Consider the following 16,846-nt stretch of genomic DNA (forward strand, 5'->3'; position numbering starts at 1 on the left):
TATCTCAAAAAGCTGTATAGTTATATTAAAATTGACCCCAGTAAAAGTACCAGTTCTAATGTGAAAACATAAAAGATACACCGAAACAAAGAAGATACGACGCTTTTGTGATAATGGAATAATATATATTTGTGTAATTTTGCTAGTGAATGAAATAAATTAGACGATTTAAAAAAAATGTAGTGGAGTGCATTCAATGGGACTTCACTTCCTCCGATTGAGTCTGGTCCATTTCGTAGTAGACATAGCGTGGTCTAAAATCCAACTGTTCCCCAGACAAGTAGTGCTTGTTGGTCTTATTCAGATTAGTGGCTACCATGAACTCAGCTTCCCGGAAATTCGAAGCTAGAAAGAAATTAAAAAGATAAAATTAAAACGAATATTCTATAAATCGGAGATAAAAAACGTACCCAAAGATGTGGTGGAAACGCTAAAATTCGGACCCAATGTTGATGCGGTTTCGACTGGAGGAGTTGGTTCCGGAGCAGTGCCTTCAATGGGTCCTTGCATTAGGAGCTTGCCAGGACAGGGCGGCGTTACGTTGCCAATGATGACCGGCATACGGGCCGCAATGAACCGTTTTTCCTGCTGAGTCGTGACCAGCACCTCCACCTCGTAGTTGAGCTGCAGGCAAGCACATCCTGCCACACTCAATGTGGCCGCAGTTTGGGGCACTTGCAGCATGTGAAGATGCTGAAAGTTCTGCAGTTCTCCGCGTGGGAGGTTGTGGAGCTCATGGCGGCTGCTTAGGACAGTTTGTCGCTCCACCTTGGTCTCCATGCGCTTGGGCTTATTCTTCAGATGGGCAACGTAGGTGCTGATCTGAACGAGGGAATACACCGCCTCGCGAAGTGGCAATTTCTCCGGGTTGCGCAGCTTTAAGTGGACAGATATACCTGCTCCTGGCGAATAACCCTGCCTGGGAATCTGGAGCTGCAGATGAAGTGGCTTCATCCAGAATTTAAGGCGAGGAGTCTGCTCGTAGATCTGGATCTCACAGCTCCTTGTCTCTTGGCTGAGAGAGTTCTGTGGGAAAATCTGCAACTGGCGTACATGGAGCACCTCCAGCGGACGATCTGCACTGCTGTGGATGAGCACTTGGAGGGTGTACCGTATGTGTCCGTGGGCCCCCTCGAAATTTCCCGGACAGTTCTTGGGCAGCTTCACATGAAAACCGTAATTGTAGGTGCCCGCCTCCATTATCTGTGGCTGTGCGGCCTCCGAGCCCACAAAATAATCGATTTTGGCAAAATAATCCACGCGATAATCAAAGTCCAAGTTCTGAACAACCACTGGCTGCTGGTTCTTCTTTTGATTCTTCTGCTTTTGGGGCTGCTGCCAGGCGGTGCTCGCATATCCATTGGCCTCCAAGCAAATTGCTGAAAAAATAGCATTGGCCAAAAGAATGAATGATATATTATAAGGATTATTATAATTTATATGTATACTACATTATTATGCACAAATATTTTTCAAGTTCCAATTATGAAAAGTTACTAATCAATTTTGGCTGTTTGCCGATAAGCTAACTGAAAGGTATTAGCAATTTGATTTTACTGCGACAAGCACTATCAGCAATTTGGTAGTCCATAAAAGAAACCAGATCAAGATTTGATCGGTGAATCAGCGCCACTGGATGGCCATGTTACACGGGGTAGCCCATGAGTCATGCTCCAACCTACCTTTGATTAAGGCCCGCTCCGAAAGGGTCAGATAGACGTGACCATTGACCGTTTCGCCGGCCCGATAGGCCCACCGTGGGTTGTCCAGATGGATCTCACAGCGGTGGCTCATTTTTAGCTCTCTGGACTCTGTTGACGGCTCGACTGCTAACCGATGTCTGGCAGTTGTTGACAACATGCCCGCCCATTAAGAACGGGACTCGACACGGCCTTATCGGATATACTAGGTGTGAATGGCTATTATCACCAGGGCTATATCTTATCTGGCCTAAAACGCTGCTAGCCAAGTGTGCCGGGTTTGGAGTGTTATCGCGTACCAAACAATTTGTAATTTAATTAAAATGCGTTACATCCGATGGCAGGTGTAGCCTACATATGTGCGAAAGCTTCGGGTATACGATGGATTCAGGGACTCACATGGCCAGTGATGAGTCTATTTCTCTGTAAATAGCCAAAATTATCGACCTTTTATTTTAATACATACATTAATTTTGGCACAACACCCGTAATCCACAAACTTAATAAACAAATAATTCGCTAACCTTTCAAGAATTCGTTTAAATAACACTCCATCACCACGCAACACAAAGCACAATTCACAAACTGATTGTTTGTATACTGCAATTATTTATTGTCCACTTAAGAACGCATTAATTGGTACTTACAATAATTAGTAAATATATCGAGTCGATTACATATTTAAACCGTAAATGTTTAACGGATGTATAAAAGCGGTTATAGGTATACTAGAAAAAGGAGATTTTGGCACTCAATAAGTTCGATTTGATCAATTTTGGATGGTACGCGAGTGTACAAATTTGCGCAATGAAAGCTCACTAAAACTAGACGACGTACTAGGCCCCGGCCTAAAAATCCTGTATAAGCCTTAGTCTTGAACACTTCAGTTACTTGTTACTGGGGATGGCAATACGTATATAAGACACTTTTCCATTAGAACAGGTGCTCGTCCTGTAGGACGTCCTCGACCTCCGAAACCGTTGCCCGTTGAATCGGCCGATGCACCTGGGCAGTCACATCCAGGTTCTCTTCTGCCTCCTGCTCCTGCTCCTCGACGTGTTCGGACAGTGGACCACAGAGGGATCCGAAAGTGTCCAGACTCCGGCCTGTGTGATCCGTGTTAAGCGATCCGTACGACCTGTACATATGCATGTCAAGGCCGCAGTCCTCCATTCCGTGGGCAGGAGCTGTCCCAATGAGTGTGGAAAATCCTGGAAACTTGGGCAAGTGAATCCGCTGCATGACAACTGCGGCGTTACTCCCCAATGTTTGCTGACTGCCTGCCAGGGTAGCAAAACTGAAAGATGGCGGAACTGCAAATGGAAGTGTTGAAAAGCTAATTATTTTTTAAGACAATATTAATGACTTGAAGGATTTTCCTTCCAATTGTTGCATTAAATGAACTACCTTATATTGTACCTTTAGTTTAAAGCAATAGAAAACATAATCCTTATTTGAAATGTGTCGTGCAACCAATTATATTTTTAGATATTATTAGATATTTTTTTTAAACTAATAATTTCAATTAAGAATAATCAAAACTTACGGCAACTGTCGTAAGATGGTGGCTCGTCGTCTTCGATTACGCGGTGCGGCTCATCGGTCGCCGGATCTGCTTCCCCGGCGGAATCCTCCTCCACTGTTCGCGGTCGGGGAGTGACCCGCTCGATGAGCCGCTGTCTCTCGGGCGTGGGCGTCCTCCGCACAGGCTGCTGGGTGTGCACCGAGTCCCTGAGGTGTTGCAAGGAGATGGTACCCACGATGATGGGCACTGAGAGGTCCGTGTCGTAGTGAAAGTAGCCCGTCTTCAGCTTCACCTGCAGCGTGTAGTGCAGAAAGACGATGTAGTTGGGGTTCAGGGTGGATCGGGGCGTGTCCATGGGCACACAGATGCTGGACTCGTACTGCCGCTTGGACAGGCGCAGAGTGCGGTCCGAGATCAGCTCCTTGACCAGCGTCTTGGAGTAGAAATTCCGCTTCACGGGCTTTCGCGACAGGAAGACGAAGTGCTGCTTGATGGACACCTCCACGCCGATGATGTCGTAGTGTGGCGACTGGTTGTCCACCTCCAACCGGAAGGGTACCTCCTGAAGCGGTGTGAATCCGGAGGCGGGCAAGGTCAAGGTGGAGCAGATGGGGCCCGAAATACAGGGCCAATGGCAGAGATACTTCAGGTTCTCGTCCTTGACAGGTAGCTAGTTTAAGGATAATATTAATAATGATTGGACTGTGATTTAAACATATCTTAAATTCTTTATATTAACTCATGACATTGTATTCAAAAATCGATTGGAAATCAATAATTTTTTATTCATTTTTTTTATTCACCAAAGTAGAAGTACTTACTGAAAACTCTGCATTGTAATTGAGATCCAGTGTCTGCACCACGATGATGGGCTTCCGGAACACCTCGTCGAATCCCCAGGGCTTGTCGATGGTCAGCGAGATGGTGTAGGCTATGTATCCGTAGGGACCCTTGCAGGTACTGGGACAGTCCGGCGGAATCCTGAGGGTGAGGACGTATACGTGGACCCCGGCCCGGAAGAGGGTGTTATCGAACACATTGGTGCGTGAGTGTAAATATTGCTGATGGCCCGAGTAGTTGGCCGTCTCGCTCTTGCCGCTCATCGACCACTGAACCTTGGCCTCGCCCTCCAGAGTCACATATACGGCTGGGGATTTGGGAAATTGTAGTCTTTCCGGGGGGATAGGAACTTAGGAGTACTCTGAACCCACCATTGACTCGCTTCACCTTGTCCGTACGCAGCAAAATGCGACCACTGATGTACTCCCCACTGTTGTAGACCGGATTCAGGCGATCCAGCTGAAAGACACAGGTGGTGGGCATGGCTGCAGCACTTGCTTCCGGCTCGAGTTGACCGTATCTTCACTGCCAGTTCATCACTACTATATCCGTGGCTGGCCTTCTGGAGACGGAGCACCGAACAACCGCAACCCAACTTCCACACAGCCAGACGCGCACTGAGTTCCGAACGGCGAGTTCTTTGTCAGCATCCGACGCCATCGGGCTTTCGCTTTCCGGGGAGCGGAGTTTCGGGAGCGGGCGAATCAATAAGCTGGCGCCTTGCGTCTGTGTAGCCGTCTACTGTCTGCTTCTGGTCTAATATTTCAGCGCGAACCGTTCGGAAATGGAGCAGCTTTTGGCCGTGGGTCCTTTCGGTTTCCTTTGTTTCGCTGCGGCCAACACACACACACACTCGCTCATGTGGCGGCTGAAATGGTGGACTAACGCCAAGGGGGCGGATGCTGGTGAGGTCAGGAGTCAATATCCACCATATAGTGGTGTACATTTTAGTTATTACCATATATCAACCGCCGATACAACGGCCGAAAGAATGTCAACAAAACCGAGCAGTGCGTCACAACAAGCACTTTGTTTTCGGGGTGTTGGCTGTGTAACCCTTGGCCACTTTGTTGCCGCATAACGTGGCACAATTAGGACCTCGAAATTATTTGGGCACTCACTCCATTAATCTGGCATGCATAATTGCGATAATGAGAGCGAGCCAGATGCCTGGGGGAAAAAGGGACTGCATAAAATGTCAAGTTCGCAGAGAAAAACTGAAATATTTGCATACTTAAAAATATATTTTTAGCTAGTACTATACGTAACTCAAGTTTATTGGGAATAATAAAAATAAAAACTTATTTTTGTGTAATAGTCGATAATCGAATCCAGTTGTTTGCTTGGCTTACTTTCCCTTATCGCATTTCAAGTTCAATTATTGTGAATTCTTACAATTCTCAATAGCTTGGCACTGAAATTCCAGACGCAGCACGTGTGTCAGGTTAGTACTTTCTTATAAAAGTATTGCAAAGCTAAATGCACGTACGACTTGTTTCTCTTCGGGCCTTTGAGCAACTTGATGCGTTCACAATGTTTGCTCAGCGCCAAGGCGTCGATTTCCCGGGAACAACTGTTGGCCAGAAACTGATTAATTGGCTTCAGCAGCTCGCTCTGGCTAAGAGCTAAAAGATACAATATTTAATTACTTGTGGCCCTATTAAGGGGCAGCGTATGAACTTACCCATATTCAAGAAGCAAAGTCGCGACGATTCCGTTTGGCAATTCACGGGGGGTGCAACAGTGGCCACGAAAATGGGCACTTTGATTGGGGCATTCAAGAAGTTGAATGTCTCAATGTAATAACTGATTTGTATGGGGTCCAGCTGATCTGAGTGACTCATTATGGGGGCTGTCAGAGGCAGGCGAAGATTGCCATTAAGTTCCGAACTCTCGGACAAAACTTGTGTTACTGTCTTGGTTTTGGCACTTGGTTGCTGACTAGTGTAGCTGATTCTTTTGCACAAGCGGATACGGAAGTCCTGGACTCCATCTTTGGAACAGATTTCATAGCTTACACTTTGACCCGGAACAAAAACACTTCGAGGCAGTGTAAGGCCCATGTTCGCAGTCTCCATAGATTGAGGCTTGAGATCGCCAAATTCCACACACTTTCGTATCACCAATCGCTGCTGAAAGCATTTGTTATGTGTTCCCCTTCTTTCGAGGACAACCTTGAGCACATACTTCACATTGCCGAAAGGAAGGCTACAGGTGGCAGGCAGATTTTCAGGGAGCTGAAAATTGAAGTCACCCAATCGGAAAGTACCAGGCTCTAGCTGAAGTACTTCGCTTAACTTTTTCGTTTGATTTATGTGCACCTTGCTGCCGTTGTAATCCACTTTGGGGCACTCCAGGTTTCCGGTGCTATCATTGTGTTCGATTTCCGGCGGACCTCGAAGTGACTCCCGCCAGTGGACCATCGAGACGCCATGGAGAGTGATACTTACGCCTGCCGAAGGGGGAACAACAACACGATCAGCATATCAGATTGCCCATCTATTTGCAGCACTGTCCCCTATCTAATCACTAAACCAACTCACTTGGTTAATGGCATCTTACCCTCTAATTTGAAACTTTTTTTCCCCTCGACTGTCACAGTGAGTGATCCCGAAATTTGCTCGCCGTTGTAATAAATGGCAGCGGCACGCGATAAGTTAAATTCACAATTTATTGGCATTTTCAGTGGTTTTTTTATATGTGTGTGGTTTTCTAAAGTTCGTATTCACGCGACTGAGACTCTAGTTGCGACCTCCCCAACGGACGGCAAACAAGTGACTGTGACAACTTAAGGTTTCAGCCGAAGCCGTTGGATGCCTGAAAAACTGTTTCCACACGAGTCGTCTGAATGAGAAATGGCTGCTGTTTTACTGCTAATTTGGCCCGAAGTCTGTTTTGTCCGCAGCGATAAAAATATATAAATTTAGCTTTATGGTCCAGCTAAGCCGACTGAGATTTTTCGCTGATTATATCGTGTACAGGATGTAAATGTGACTACAGTATTTGGGGTATTCGTAATATATTTAGTTTTGCTTTATTGAATCGGATTAAATCGAATTGAAGACAGTTAAGACTTAGAAATAGACTTATATGATTGTTGGTTAGACTGGCGCTTAAATAAGAGGAAGTACAAAGTATATAGTGAGACAACACAATCTAATTTGTATAGAAACTAGAGCAAAAGACACTTGTATATATAATTAGTTGGACAATATCTCTTTTAGACACCTAAAGATTATGATGATGTGATGATTTTAAATGATAAAAAACTAAACACAATTTGGCTAATCTTTGCTTGTAAATTTCTCGTAGACTTATAAATACAATATTCAATATTGGAAAATGTTAGTTTCGCGCTTAATTTCCCCTCTCCGTTTGGTAAAATTGTGCAGATTTTGTTAAAATTACGGGCTAAATGATTTCATCTAACTTCTTGCTACATTGTTCACATATACTTAGCCAGCGACCACTGTATCAAGTTAAAATTAGCAATACTTAAAAAATAGTTTTATAAGGTTAGTTAAAACGGGTAAAACGAGAATAAGAAGAGAGAAAATTTAAATGTAAATATAAGATCTATAGAAGAAAGGGTTGATAAAATAGTTAAATAAATCAAATTCATTTTGGCCTAGATAGCTTTCTTCTCCAAAATATATTCCATTCTGCTTTGGTTCTATAAAAAATTGATCGATTTGCCATCTCCAATTTAAATTACGCCCAGACTTAAGTTCTACTACATGTTAGCACATTGGATTTCATTTTCCATTCTATAGTATTTTGATTTCGATTAAATATGTAAGTGTTATCGCTTATTGGCTTATTGGTTTACATTTGATGCAGCTCATTCCGTATCGCTTAGTCCCAGGACGTCTCATTTCTTTTCGCAGGAAAGGGATTCACCTCCTCTGGCGTTCGGGGCCACCTCCTCATCCGTTTCCGGTGCCGCCGAGTCCTGGCAGCTGAGTGGGAGACGCAGCCGGGAACTGGACTCATCGTAGAGCGTCTCTACGGTTTTCGGGTTTCGAAGGAAAAGGTGGTGGGGGTCGTGAATGGACGGTACAAAATGTAGCATGTTTCGGGGCGGTAACAAGAGAATAAATTTACAAGTTAAGCACATTTTGAAATTATTTCTGCTCGGCTTACATCTAATTAACAGAAAAATGCATATTAGGAGAGTAGAAAAAGTTAAGATAAGCTTTGAAAATCTATAAAACGTTCCTAATTGGTATTCGATAAATGTATTTGACTTAAACATTAAAAGACGCCATAATAAAGAATCTGCAAATGGCTCGATATAATTTAATATTAATAATGATTTTGGATCAGGCGCATACATGTTCATCGTTTTAGTTTCAAATATATTTCATAATTTATGTATAGTAAGTGAATATAATAAAAAACAAATATATGTTTTTATGGAAGGTAATGGATAAAATATATATATTAATAACAATAAAACAATTTTTATTAATTTAAGTTGGTAAAAATTTCTTGTATACTTATATATATAATAGGGTAATGCAATAAAACGTGCAATTATTTTAGATACACAATTTTATATAATAGAAATAAAGTGTAATTCATTAAAATGATATGGACAACTAAGTAATGAGATTTCACTTGAATGAGGTAGGCTTAACAGACACTCGGATCAAACATTGAAATTTACGATTCAGACGTTTTTTTCTTTGGATTTTGAAATTCTTTCTATCAGACAAGTACAAATATAAATGTTTAAATTAAGTTTCTTTGGTTTTAGGCGGACAAAGAATGAATTGTATCTCTGTGCATTCAATCTCATTACTTGAACATATTAAAGTACATTTATGAAAATGCTCTAACTACTATTAAGTAAAGGAATAAAAAAGAACACAGAAAAAGCCACTCAGCCATTCAATTGATTGGATCATTTTTCATTTGTAGCTTTCGCTTTTTTGGTAAACAATTGTTGGTTTTTGGTTTTGATGGGGGTTTTATGTGTCGGATTCATTAGAATCATCACTACCGGGCGGTATGGTCGGTGTCTCATAATCGTAATAGACCGGATAACGCGGCTTAAAGGGCTCACTTGTGGTAACATCAGCCTGAGCGGACAAAATGCTGCTCATGCTAACGTTGGTCAAGAACTCAGTGTCATCGCTGAACTTCTCACTCAGAGCCATGGCGTCTTCATACGAGGGCGGCACTGAAAGAAACGAGTTTTAATAGAGCCTATTTCATTGCACAACAATATATGTACATAAATACAGTACTATATTGATGTATTTAAATACGAAAGTTTCTGAGCATTCAATGGTTCCATTTGGAAGGGGCAAACTGATAATTCTTACTCATGGGTATATAGTCCGGCGGATTATCGCTATCACTGGTCACCAAAATTGCTGGCATGGCCGTTGGCCTGAGGGCGGCAGTTGTTGGCGTTGATGAGGGCGTGGAGCTTGTGGGCGTGGGACTGACATTCACTATCATATTCATATTGCTATTGGTCGGCAGTAGTCCGCCCACAAGGCGTCCATGATTGTTGTTGTTGTTGATGCTGCTGATACGTCGCTGCTGAACTGAGGCACTTATCCGGTCCCGATCTCGATCTCGATCTCTATCTCTTTCGCGATCCAGATTCATATCACGATCACGATCCCTATCCCTTTGACGCTGCTGCGTCGACATTTGTAAATTTTGACTAACTACTTGGTGCTGTTGCTGCTGGCGATTGAATCGCAGCAGGGCCTCCGGACCATCCATGATCGGAATACTTCCGATGGTCAGCGGAATCTTCAGCTTAAGTTTCCAGTGAAACTCCGTGGGGTTCACGATGATCTTAATCGAATAGTTAACGCTAATGGGGCACGTCGGCTTCACCGAAGTGGGCGGTATCGAGGGCAGGTCGAGATACCCCCGGTACACCTTCCTCGACCATCTCAGCACGTTTCCGAACTGCTTCCGGGCAATCAGGTGCTTGTCGTAGCGGTACTCATGCTGCGGATCGTGCGACTCGTAGCTCACCTCCTGCTTCAGCTTGACCTCGCACTCGGTGATGTCGATCGAGGACTCGTTGTTGATGTACAGCACGAAGTGGATCTTCTGGCCGGGCGCATATCCGCAGTACGGCGTCGAGAACTTCACCGTCAGCGGGCCTGTGGGGCAGCAGAAGCTCCAGAAGCGTTTCCGATCGAGGATCTCCAGAGGAACCTGGGAAAACCAATGGATTAGTTATACTCTCGACAAATCAGGATAGTAAGGAAAACCCTATGAGCATAAACCACTGTGACTAACTAGTTTTTTAAGTTCATTACAGCCTACATAGAAACCTTTTTATGTTAAAATGATGAGCTACCTAAAAATTATAGCTACCTACTACGTCGAATAAATACATACCCTGTAAATAGCATCTGCGTTCAGGTCCAGCGGTTGTATCACGGTAAATGGCAGCTTGAAGACCTTCGGATGGCGAGCGGCCCTTTCGATCGTCGTTATGATCTCGTAGTGGATCTGGCCATACTTGCCGTCGAAGGACGTGGGCAGATTGTCGGGCAGAATCACGTGGAAGGTGTACGAGTACTCGCCGGCCGGCCAGTCGATGCTCGAGTTGTTCGCGCAGGATCCGAGGACGTAGGACCGCGAGGACAGATACGATCGGTAGGCACGGCACATGGCGCGCTCGCTGTCGCGCGGATATCCCTTTTTTATCCAGCGTATCTTGGCATAGCCGCTGACGGTGACGTGGATGCCTGCAAGGATTCCCCACCCGCTGTGAATAAGGATTGCCAAATTGAATTGCAAGTGGATACCGCTAAGCAGCGACTCATCGCAGTTACAGGCGGCCTACTTAAAGTGTGAATAATCTAAAATTATAAATGAGTCTTTTCTTGTCACAAAATTTGGAGGTAACAAAACGAAAATGTATAAAGAAGACTTGCTTAAACTATATCCAGTAGGTATGACCTTTGCCTAGAATTAGTATATTATGAAGTTGTATAACGCCTATATATTTAAATGATAGTTTAAAAAAAAAAGTAAAATATTCAAAATTAGACTAAGGTCAAAAAAGTCTGGGCGACTATTTTGCGAGTGTACACGGCTTTTCCACAAGAAGGAAAACTAACAAATAACCACGCCTTTAACGAGTTCATGGATAACTGAAAATGGCGGCATGCCAAGAGCAGCACAACAACTGCAGGATATTCCCCGGTGACAGTCACAACAGCCACATATTTTTGGGTGCATGACGACAGGAGCAACGATTAATAGTGGAACACGTTCAAATCGGCGGACGGGGGGAGATACATTTTAATATTGCCATTAGCTGGTGGCCTTCGTGCATTTAAATGCACCGAGTCGCCACACCGCACCGAAATGCCAAGTGACCGCATCACTCATACGCCCCGTGAGTCATGGGCACCGTTTTCGTAGTATACGTTAGGGGGCTCACCTTTAATGCGCTTCGTGGCGTCGACGCTGAGATCAACAACGCCGGATAGCTCCTGTCCGGCATAGTAGACACCTTGTGGATTATTATCAAATGATATAAGGCACTCAATGGGCATATATTGCTATATAGTTGTCGTGTGTGTTTGTGCGTCCGCTTGTTACCCCCGCCCGTCCGTCTGACAGTCCGTCCGTCTTTGTTAGTGGTGTGTGTGGGTTTGTTACTGTGGCCTGTGCAAAAATCAGACCACAGATGTATAAATATCACTTTTCCCTTGCTGGCTGGAGAGTATGAATTGAAGAAATTGGGAAATGGGCTGGTTCGTTCATTTGCTATATGTCATCAAGCCATTTGCACTTTGCCTTTGTCGCCTTTGTGGCACTCGCACTGCATTTTCTCGGCACCCAGCGGCCTACACACATGCACACGGAAAATTCGTGAACGCTTTCCACGAGCCACCGACCGTCCGACCTCAAAATTCCTTCCGCCGTAACCTACTTTTCTCTGCACGCACTCAACCGACGGGGCAATCACTTATGAAAATTGGGAACTATTCGCAGCATTAACACAGTCGTGGCATATTAATTATATTTGGTGTTTTCATGTGGCCCCCTGATTGTCAGTCTGTCTGTCCACTCGTCCGCCTGTCGCAACGATTCCTGGCTTGAGCTCTTTTTTTGGCGTTTCGGTTTGTTTCGATTCGATTTAACTCGCTCGCAGCTCACAGCAAACACGTCCAGCAGCCGTTCGTGTTGGATTTACTCTATCCGCATGTCATCATGTCGCTAGGGTCCAAGCCCAGAGCCGAGCGAAGGATATACGTACTCGGGTCGCTCGGGAGATCCGACAGAACCTGCGGCTCACCAAAACAACAACCCCCTGAGAAAGCCGCCGAGCTGAGAGTCACGCACACGTGCTGCCGCTGTTTGTTTTTGTACACATTTTTCGCAATGCCAGGGTTGACAAGGCATCGATGCGAATAGTATTTTCTTCAGCTTGGCGTTGTGAAAATAGTTTAAGTATTTTAAATTTGCAAGACACACGAAACTCAATTCAGACACATTGATTAAATTTTCGCTTTAAATTTGATTAAATCGCTTTAAGATTCAAAAGGTAAATATAATAGTAGCGACACCTATAGACGAAATAATAGTCTCTAGGGCGACACCTATCGATAAAAAAATATTCCCAAGCACGCCATCTATTGTCAAATTACTATTTCCCCAGTGGCGCCAAAATAGTACATCGCCACCTATTGAGGATTTCATAAAATGCAACGTGGCGACACCTGGCGCTGAAACAAAAAATATACACACTAGCGCCCTCTAGCTTTGTTAACCAGCTTCCAGATAACATACTATTAACTTTGCTGCTAACGCAGGGAGTGACCGTGTCTGCATACCCAAAAAATACCGCTAAAAAGCGGTGTTAATCACACCAATTGGGACTGGCTACACTAAGCGCAAACAAGTCTTGCATTTGTCAATAAATTCTCTCGCCGGTTTGGTTATTGTTTTTTGGTGCTCAGGTGCCGCAGATAAGCTCATATCTGACCTTGAATAAGTACGTTTAAATCTTATATGTGACATCGGCAATAATCAGCAGGTAAACCCCACAAACACAGTGAAGTTGCTGCAAACAATTCGCAGGATGAGCCAAGGTGCCTCGGAGGTGCCACTTTCGGGTAAGTAACTCCAATAACCTAATAATATGTTCTAATAAATAGCCTGCTTGTAACTCTGTGGAACTAGCACTTCGTCTGAAGTATTGTGAGCGCAAGGACGCCTTCCTGGAGGATAACATCAAGGTGAAGAACCCCTTCTGTGTATTCGGAGACTGGCTGGAGTTGGCCCTGAAAACGCCGGAGATTTTGGAACCTAATGCCGCCGCTCTGGCCACCGTGAGTGCGGAGGGTAGGCCTTCCAATCGCTATGTGCTGGTGAAAGAAGCCACCGCCGAGGGATTCACCTTCTTCACGAACTACGGTAGCCGCAAGGCGGAAGACATCAAGTCCAATCCCAATGTAGCCATATCCTTCTACTGGCTCCCTTTGCGGCGAAGTGTCCGCATCGAGGGCGTGGCTGAGAAGATCTCGGCGGAGGACTCCCTCAAGTACTTCCACCAGCGACCTAGGGCCAGCCAAATCGGAGCCGCTGCCAGTCCGCAAAGCCAGCGGATTCCGTCGCGCAGCTACTTGGACGACGTGGAGGCGGCAATCAAGCTTGAACTGGGTCCCGATGGCGAGGTGCCGCTGCCCAACTGGGGCGGCTACTTGGTGCGTCCCGACCTCATTGAGTTCTGGCAGGGTCAGACCGATCGGCTCCACGATCGCATCCGCTTTAGACGAGGTGGAGGAGTGGAATCCGAAGTCGACGGCAAGCTGGTTCACAAGGGAGAGGACGGTTGGGTGTACGAACGGCTGGCTCCTTAGGCACTGGGATCTTGAGTTCAGCTACAGATGCATTGAAAATGTCTTCCAAATCTAGTTGTTATGCGCAGGACAATAGAGGAATGTTTAAAGCTGCTTCAAAATAAATGTTAAGACATAACCAACAACTATATTCATGTGTACAAAGTTAACTACCAAATACAATTTTTAGATTGCCTTTAAATAACCCTATAACCCTTCCAAAATTTGGACAAGCAGCCTAAGCATTTTTTATCCGTTTCCTTTAAGTGCGTTTTAAATTGTAGAGCATATTAAAAATTACTATGTCGACTGTTTTGGTACAAAAGCTGTGGTCTACGCTTTGGTCAGCAGGATCACTAAGTCGCTTTGCGCAGCACATGAGCCATGCTTCCCACCAGGTGAGCTATATAGGCAGCGAGGAGCAGCGGGTGTACGAGGAGCCCCACGTAATCTTCCAGAACTGGTTGACGGCAGCCCAGAAGGAGGCGCCTCAGGTGCGGCCTCGACTGGCCTGCATGGCCACGGTGGACAAGTCCGGTGAGCCTGTGACCCGCCTGACCAGCATTGAGGAGGTAAATTCCAATGGAATCACTTTCTTCACAACCCTGGGTAGTCGACAGGCGGGCGAGATTAGCGCCAATCCTCACGTGTCGCTGCACTTCAACTGGGCGCCGCTCATGCGCAGTGTCCGCATAGCTGGATCTGCTCACCAGCTAACGGAGGAGCAGGTTCGAGACCAGTTCCGACGATTTCCACGCCACGTCCAGATGAGCATCACCCATGGACCACGATACGCTGCGGCCGAGTGGCAATCCCGATCCGGGTTCTTTGCGCGGATCGGAGAGCGCTTGAACACCTGGCTTGGAAAGCAACCAGAAGAGATCCCCATGCCGCACAACTGGGGAGGCTATATTCTTACACCAAGTCTTTTCGAATTCGGAATGCTCAGCGGCGAGAAGGCCGGTAGGACACGGGTGCGATTCCGACGGTGTCTTGAAATGCCCAGGGTATGTCCAATTATAATTATTACACAGGATAAGCCATAAGCAAATTTTTATATACTTGTAGAACCTATTAATTCATGTATATATATACATGATATATTTGTCTTTAATCTCACATATTATTAATTCATATATTTTTTCTAGCTATACATTTTGTAAAATATATACACTTTTTCAATAAAAAATATGTAATATAGGAGGTAAACTTTCCGACCATATTATAAAGTAGAAGTATTCCCGATAAGGATCACTAGCCGAGTGGATTTATCTGTCCGCCTTTCTGTCCGTCCGTATAAACTTCGTGATTTATTAAAAAAGGTAGAAAGTTCTACTCGTAGTTGTTTAAAACATTGATATTCCCATTTTAACGCCCACTGTTTTGTTATTTTTTTTCTATTGATACGCAAAAAAGGTTATGATATTTAATTTTATAAATTTATTTCTTTCAGGGCACAAGAGTTGGAAACGTTCAAGCTGAAAGGCAGGACTGGGTTTATGATTCGTGTGAGGAAAATTGATACAAAACTATTTAAGGATGTGATTCTGCTCAAAATCCTTCTGTGTAAAAAATTAATTTTTATGACCAGCGTACCCTTACTGCTAAATCCTATGTCAAATAAAATAATTTGTCAAATAAAATTTTTTAAAAACAGTACTTCAAGTAATATTGTTAATTTAAAAAGTATCATTTTGAAAAAATTAATTTATGACAGTTTTTTTTAATTTCAAACAGACTTTAAGTGGATAACTTAAGGTCTGTCTGATAAAAAAAATTAAATAATTTTTTGTGCTCTGCCGATTTTCAATTCATCATCATAGCAAATAATTAAAAGTGTGCCGTCCATTTTCAACGGGAAAAAAATAAATTAATTTACCGTCAGGGGAGCTTATGTGGTTAACAAATCGTTGCCAAATTGGATTTAAGTGAAAGCGTTAGTTCACTCAGCTTGGCCTCAATCGCATTTAAAATGCATTAAAAGCACGGCTCGCAGCCGCCTAATTGGATGTCCTTGGCTCCCCGAAATGCCCACTGCAGGTGAGTGTACGAGTGTGTGGGTGTGTATGTGGGCACGTGAAAATTTAATAAAATAAATAGGCGAGTGCAGTCGAGCGCAAAGAGTAATGCCCGCCGAGAAATGTGGGATAGATGGTCGGTTGGATGTGGCGTTCAGGGAGGAGCAGGAACCGAAAGCCAAGCGGCAGTGACAGCAGACAACAAATAGTGAAAGCCAAAGCGCAAGGCCGGAAAAGCACACGCCTTCCAGCCATCCCAGCCTTGCCACCACCCACATTTTCCGCCCGCTCTACAAATTTGCCTTTGCACTCCTTTGTAATTGTAGCCATCGCTCTGTCAGTCGTTCGCTTCCTTCCACGGTTCGTTTTTGCCTTTCCTGTTTACTTTGTCCTGGTCTGCGCTTTGTCTTATCCTTCGTCTCGACGTTTTGTTTTGCTCGTTCTATTTCGCCCCTTTTGGGCTTTTCCCGCACAGAGCGTTTCTGCTTAGCTCTCTTTCTCTCTCTGTGAATCTCTCTCTGCGGCTCGCTCGCGGAAAATGCAAGGATAATGAATATTTCTTACTTTCGTTGCGTGCCAGCTCAGTTGGATAGGGTTGCCTGCGCTGTCGAAAGTCCACATAAAACAAGAAAAAATGGTCCTATATATGTTTCAAATAACATATTATATGTGAAAACGTAATTTAATTTGTATTACAATCTTAAATTAATAACTAAATTCTGAAGAGATTTTGTTAAATCATAGCTCTAACAAAGTATTAACACTAGAAAACTTTCATGATGAATACATTTCCCTGAACCACTAAAAACTTAGTCACTTGATTACTTACTTAACTATTCCCTTTCCTTGACTAAAAATATCTTTTAAGACCTCAGCATTGCTTTCCGCCACCTGGCAACCCTGTGCCACCCACTCCGCTTTGGGCCA

At 44.3% G+C, this 16,846-nt stretch overlaps 6 protein-coding genes across 9 annotated transcripts; 2 read left to right on the forward strand and 4 right to left on the reverse strand.

Moving 5' to 3' along the window:
- Positions 1-110: 110 nt before the first annotated feature.
- Positions 111-1,847, reverse strand: LOC6614288 (arrestin domain-containing protein 17). The gene is made up of 3 exons (XM_002038692.2): positions 1,683-1,847; positions 411-1,379; positions 111-345 (listed from the first exon to the last, which is right to left on the reverse strand). The coding sequence occupies exons 1-3, from the start codon at positions 1,792-1,794 to the stop codon at positions 194-196; spliced, it is 1,233 nt and encodes a 410-aa protein (XP_002038728.1). The 5' UTR covers positions 1,795-1,847; the 3' UTR covers positions 111-193.
- Positions 1,848-2,288: 441 nt separating this feature from the next.
- LOC6614289 (arrestin domain-containing protein 3) lies at positions 2,289-5,248 on the reverse strand. Its single transcript, XM_002038693.2, has 4 exons — positions 4,437-5,248; positions 4,047-4,372; positions 3,247-3,895; positions 2,289-3,013 (listed from the first exon to the last, which is right to left on the reverse strand). The coding sequence occupies exons 1-4, from the start codon at positions 4,546-4,548 to the stop codon at positions 2,634-2,636; spliced, it is 1,467 nt and encodes a 488-aa protein (XP_002038729.1). The 5' UTR covers positions 4,549-5,248; the 3' UTR covers positions 2,289-2,633.
- Positions 5,249-5,308: 60 nt separating this feature from the next.
- On the reverse strand, positions 5,309-6,852 carry LOC6614290. Its single transcript, XM_002038694.2, has 3 exons — positions 6,628-6,852; positions 5,750-6,517; positions 5,309-5,690 (listed from the first exon to the last, which is right to left on the reverse strand). The coding sequence occupies exons 1-3, from the start codon at positions 6,743-6,745 to the stop codon at positions 5,506-5,508; spliced, it is 1,071 nt and encodes a 356-aa protein (XP_002038730.1). The 5' UTR covers positions 6,746-6,852; the 3' UTR covers positions 5,309-5,505.
- Positions 6,853-7,067: 215 nt separating this feature from the next.
- LOC6614292 (arrestin domain-containing protein 17) lies at positions 7,068-12,252 on the reverse strand. Of its 3 annotated transcripts, none has more exons than XM_032723548.1 (5): positions 11,495-12,252; positions 10,441-10,793; positions 9,396-10,254; positions 9,134-9,250; positions 7,068-8,070 (listed from the first exon to the last, which is right to left on the reverse strand). In XM_032723548.1, the coding sequence occupies exons 1-5, from the start codon at positions 11,607-11,609 to the stop codon at positions 7,937-7,939; spliced, it is 1,578 nt and encodes a 525-aa protein (XP_032579439.1). In that variant the 5' UTR covers positions 11,610-12,252; the 3' UTR covers positions 7,068-7,936. The 3 variants fall into 3 exon arrangements, with proteins under 3 accessions (XP_032579439.1, XP_002038732.2, XP_032579440.1); XM_002038696.2 differs by having other exon boundaries at positions 9,071-9,250; XM_032723549.1 differs by having other exon boundaries at positions 9,071-9,250; positions 10,441-10,813; positions 11,495-11,563.
- A 690-nt stretch (positions 12,253-12,942) lies between these two features.
- On the forward strand, positions 12,943-14,050 carry LOC6614293 (pyridoxine-5'-phosphate oxidase). 2 transcript variants are annotated; one of them, XM_032722116.1, is made up of 3 exons: positions 12,943-13,054; positions 13,116-13,175; positions 13,243-14,050. In XM_032722116.1, coding segments are annotated over exons 1-3 (741 nt in total). In that variant the 5' UTR covers positions 12,943-13,053; the 3' UTR covers positions 13,923-14,050. The 2 variants fall into 2 exon arrangements, with proteins under 2 accessions (XP_032578007.1, XP_002038733.1); XM_002038697.2 differs by having other exon boundaries at positions 12,943-13,175.
- Positions 14,051-14,177: 127 nt separating this feature from the next.
- LOC6614294 (pyridoxine/pyridoxamine 5'-phosphate oxidase) lies at positions 14,178-15,560 on the forward strand. The gene is made up of 2 exons (XM_002038698.2): positions 14,178-14,908; positions 15,355-15,560. Exons 1-2 carry the CDS (start codon positions 14,204-14,206, stop codon positions 15,421-15,423), a joined length of 774 nt encoding a protein of 257 aa, XP_002038734.1. The 5' UTR covers positions 14,178-14,203; the 3' UTR covers positions 15,424-15,560.
- Positions 15,561-16,846: the final 1,286 nt, after the last annotated feature.

The sequence above is a fragment of the Drosophila sechellia genome, chromosome 3R (assembly GCF_004382195.2).
Source record: "Drosophila sechellia strain sech25 chromosome 3R, ASM438219v1, whole genome shotgun sequence".
Lineage (NCBI taxonomy): Eukaryota > Metazoa > Arthropoda > Insecta > Diptera > Drosophilidae > Drosophila > Drosophila sechellia.

Coding starts and splice junctions, on each gene's coding strand:
- LOC6614288 (XM_002038692.2), bottom strand. CDS start 1,794: ATGAGCCACCGCTGTGAGATCCATCTGGACAACCCACGGTGGGCCTAT. Junction 1,380..1,682: donor GGAGCGGGCCTTAATCAAAG/GTAGGTTGGAGC, acceptor CTATTTTTTCAG/CAATTTGCTTGGAGGCCAAT. Junction 346..410: donor CGTTTCCACCACATCTTTGG/GTACGTTTTTTA, acceptor ATTTCTTTCTAG/CTTCGAATTTCCGGGAAGCT.
- LOC6614290 (XM_002038694.2), bottom strand. CDS start 6,745: ATGCCAATAAATTGTGAATTTAACTTATCGCGTGCCGCTGCCATTTAT. Junction 6,518..6,627: donor AAAAAGTTTCAAATTAGAGG/GTAAGATGCCAT, acceptor CCCCTTCGGCAG/GCGTAAGTATCACTCTCCAT. Junction 5,691..5,749: donor ACTTTGCTTCTTGAATATGG/GTAAGTTCATAC, acceptor TGTATCTTTTAG/CTCTTAGCCAGAGCGAGCTG.
- LOC6614293 (XM_032722116.1), top strand. Junction 13,176..13,242: donor CTCGGAGGTGCCACTTTCGG/GTAAGTAACTCC, acceptor CTGTGGAACTAG/CACTTCGTCTGAAGTATTGT.
- LOC6614289 (XM_002038693.2), bottom strand. CDS start 4,548: ATGCCCACCACCTGTGTCTTTCAGCTGGATCGCCTGAATCCGGTCTAC. Junction 3,896..4,046: donor ATTACAATGCAGAGTTTTCA/GTAAGTACTTCT, acceptor TCCTTAAACTAG/CTACCTGTCAAGGACGAGAA. Junction 3,014..3,246: donor ACCATCTTACGACAGTTGCC/GTAAGTTTTGAT, acceptor TTCCATTTGCAG/TTCCGCCATCTTTCAGTTTT.
- LOC6614292 (XM_002038696.2), bottom strand. CDS start 11,609: ATGCCCATTGAGTGCCTTATATCATTTGATAATAATCCACAAGGTGTC. Junction 10,794..11,494: donor CGCCACGAAGCGCATTAAAG/GTGAGCCCCCTA, acceptor GAATCCTTGCAG/GCATCCACGTCACCGTCAGC. Junction 10,255..10,440: donor ACGCAGATGCTATTTACAGG/GTATGTATTTAT, acceptor TGGTTTTCCCAG/GTTCCTCTGGAGATCCTCGA.
- LOC6614294 (XM_002038698.2), top strand. CDS start 14,204: ATGTCGACTGTTTTGGTACAAAAGCTGTGGTCTACGCTTTGGTCAGCA. Junction 14,909..15,354: donor GGTGTCTTGAAATGCCCAGG/GTATGTCCAATT, acceptor TATTTCTTTCAG/GGCACAAGAGTTGGAAACGT.